Source organism: Onychostruthus taczanowskii, unplaced genomic scaffold (assembly GCF_017590055.1).
Source record: "Onychostruthus taczanowskii isolate IOZ18803 unplaced genomic scaffold, ASM1759005v1 scaffold893, whole genome shotgun sequence".
In the NCBI taxonomy this organism is placed as follows: domain Eukaryota; kingdom Metazoa; phylum Chordata; class Aves; order Passeriformes; family Passeridae; genus Onychostruthus; species Onychostruthus taczanowskii.
The window spans coordinates 1-2,145 of NW_024506916.1; the positions used below are offsets into that span (position 1 = coordinate 1).

The 2,145-nt window shown below is 65.3% G+C and overlaps 1 protein-coding gene across 1 annotated transcript; it reads left to right on the plus strand.

The window, feature by feature from the left end:
- Positions 1-5: 5 nt before the first annotated feature.
- On the plus strand, positions 6-1,275 carry CD79A (CD79a molecule; the record flags this gene model as incomplete). Its single annotated transcript, XM_041425443.1, has 4 exons — positions 6-441; positions 510-628; positions 793-861; positions 963-1,275. Coding segments are annotated over 4 exons (738 nt in total), but the record flags the coding sequence as incomplete, so codon positions are not given.
- Positions 1,276-2,145: the final 870 nt, after the last annotated feature.

Here is a 2,145-nt window from a genome sequence, read left to right on the forward strand (position 1 = left end):
GCTGCACGGCCCGGAGCCCCCCGCCCTCCTCGGTTCCCCCGCCGAGCTCGGAGCCCCCCACCCCTCTGTCGGTGCCCACCCGCCCCGGCTCGGGCCCCTGGTGCGGCTCCTGGGGAGGGGTCCGCGTGCTGCCGGGACCCCCGTCCCGCTCCGGGCCGCTGGGCTCGCCGCTGGCCATCGAGTGCCGCTTCGAGCCGGCGCACGCCGAGGTCACCTGGCTGCAGGTGTGTCCCCGGCGCTACCTGGGCGACACGTGGGGCTGCAGCTGGCCGCAGGAGGTGGCGGCCGAGGGCGGGGGTCGCCAGGTGAGCCGCAACGAGTCGGGGGTCTCCCGGCTGAGCTTCCCGCAGCTGCGGCGCGACCACGGCGGGCTCTACTTCTGCCGGGTGCAGCTGGGCCCGGCGGCCGCGCAGTCCTGCGGCACGTTCGTGCGGGTGCTGGGTGAGTGGGGGTCCCGGGGGGTCCCGGGGGGGTCTCCCCGGGGGTCTCTGAGCCGCCCGGTCCCGCAGAGCCGGTGCCGGTGCCGCTGCTGGATGTGGGAGACGCCGCCAAGAACAGGATCCTGGCGGCGCAGGGCGCGCTGCTGCTGCTCTGCGCCGCGGGGCCGGGGCTGCTGCTGCTCTTCAGGGTGAGGAGGGGGCGCCGCGGGACCCCCGCCCGCGTCGGGGGCTGGGCTGGGGGGTGACGGCCCCCGGGTCCTGCTGGCACCCGGGAATCCCCGCAGAGACCCCCGGGGGTCCCCTCAGAGACCCCCGGGAATCCCCCCAGAGACCCCCATCCCCCCTCTCCCAGAAGCGCTGGGCCAACGAGCGGCTCCTCCAGCCCAAGAAAATCTCCCTGGAGGAGGAAAACCTTTACGAGGTGACCCCAAAAAACAAAAAAAAAGAGGCTGGGTGGGCACTGTGTGTGTGGGGGGGCGTCCATCACCCCCTGACTCAAGCCCCCCACCCCAATTTCCGCAGGGGCTGAACCTGGACGAGTGCTCCATGTACGAGGACATTTCCCGGGGGCTGCAGCCCACCTACCAGGACGTGGGGACCCCCCCTGCCGCCGAAGGGCTCCTGGAGAAGCCTTGAAGACCCCCCCTCCAAATAAGTGGGGGGGGGGTCTCTCACGGGACCCCCTCCCCAAAACCCTGCGTGCCCCCCCCAGAGGCTTTGCTTTGGTAACTCAAGGCTGACGGCGAAATAAAACGAAAATAAATCTGGTGAGGGTCTGGGTACTGGGGGACCCCCCCTCACCTGCAGCTGGCAAATCGCTAATAAAGAATTAATTCATCTTTAATAAGCTGTGGATAAATAATGACGATGACACCGCTGTTTGCCCCCATTTTCCTTAAAATTCCCCCCATTTTATCCCATTATCCCCGGTTTCCCCCATTATCCAAAATTCCCTGCGTTTTATCCTGTTCCCCCCGCCCCCAATTCTCCCAATTTTTTCCCATTATCCCCATTTTACCCCATTCGCTCCCCTTTCTCCACAATTTCTCCTACTTTCTGCCAGATTTTCTCCCAGTTTTCCCTCATTACTCCACATTTTAGCCCACTACGTCCCATTTTCCCCCTCACTATCCCCCGGTTTCCCCCCATTATTCCCCATTCTCCTCCCATTTTACCCCACTGTGGCCATTTCCCCACAATTCTCCCCCCATTACTCCAAGTCTCCCTCACTGCACCCCGTTTCTCCCCTTTCGCATCCATTTTCCTGCCTAATTTCCCCTTTTTCCCTCATTTCCACACGTTATTCCCAACTTCCCTCAGACTCTCCCCTCCTTCCCCTCACGGAGGCCCCGCCCCTCCCTCGCGGCACCGCCTTTTCCCGCCTCCGCGCCCTCAGCCAATCAGCGGCCGAGCGCTGGGGCCCCGCGGGCCAATCAAAGCCAAGCGCGGGAGAATTCAAGCGACCCCAGGCGCCCAACGGCCGCCGGCGCTGGCTCCGCCCACCGGCCCGTGAGGGGGCGCGGCCTCGGGGCAGGTGGGGAAATTGGGGAGAAATTGGATGGAAAACGGGGGAAATTGGCGAGGATTGCGAGTCCTGAAGGGGAATACGGCTCCTAGAAAGGAATGGGGGGGCTCTGGGGGGGAGATCTGAAGGGAAAATGGGGGTTGGAGTGGGGCCTGAGGGCCCTTCAGGGGGGCCTGGGGG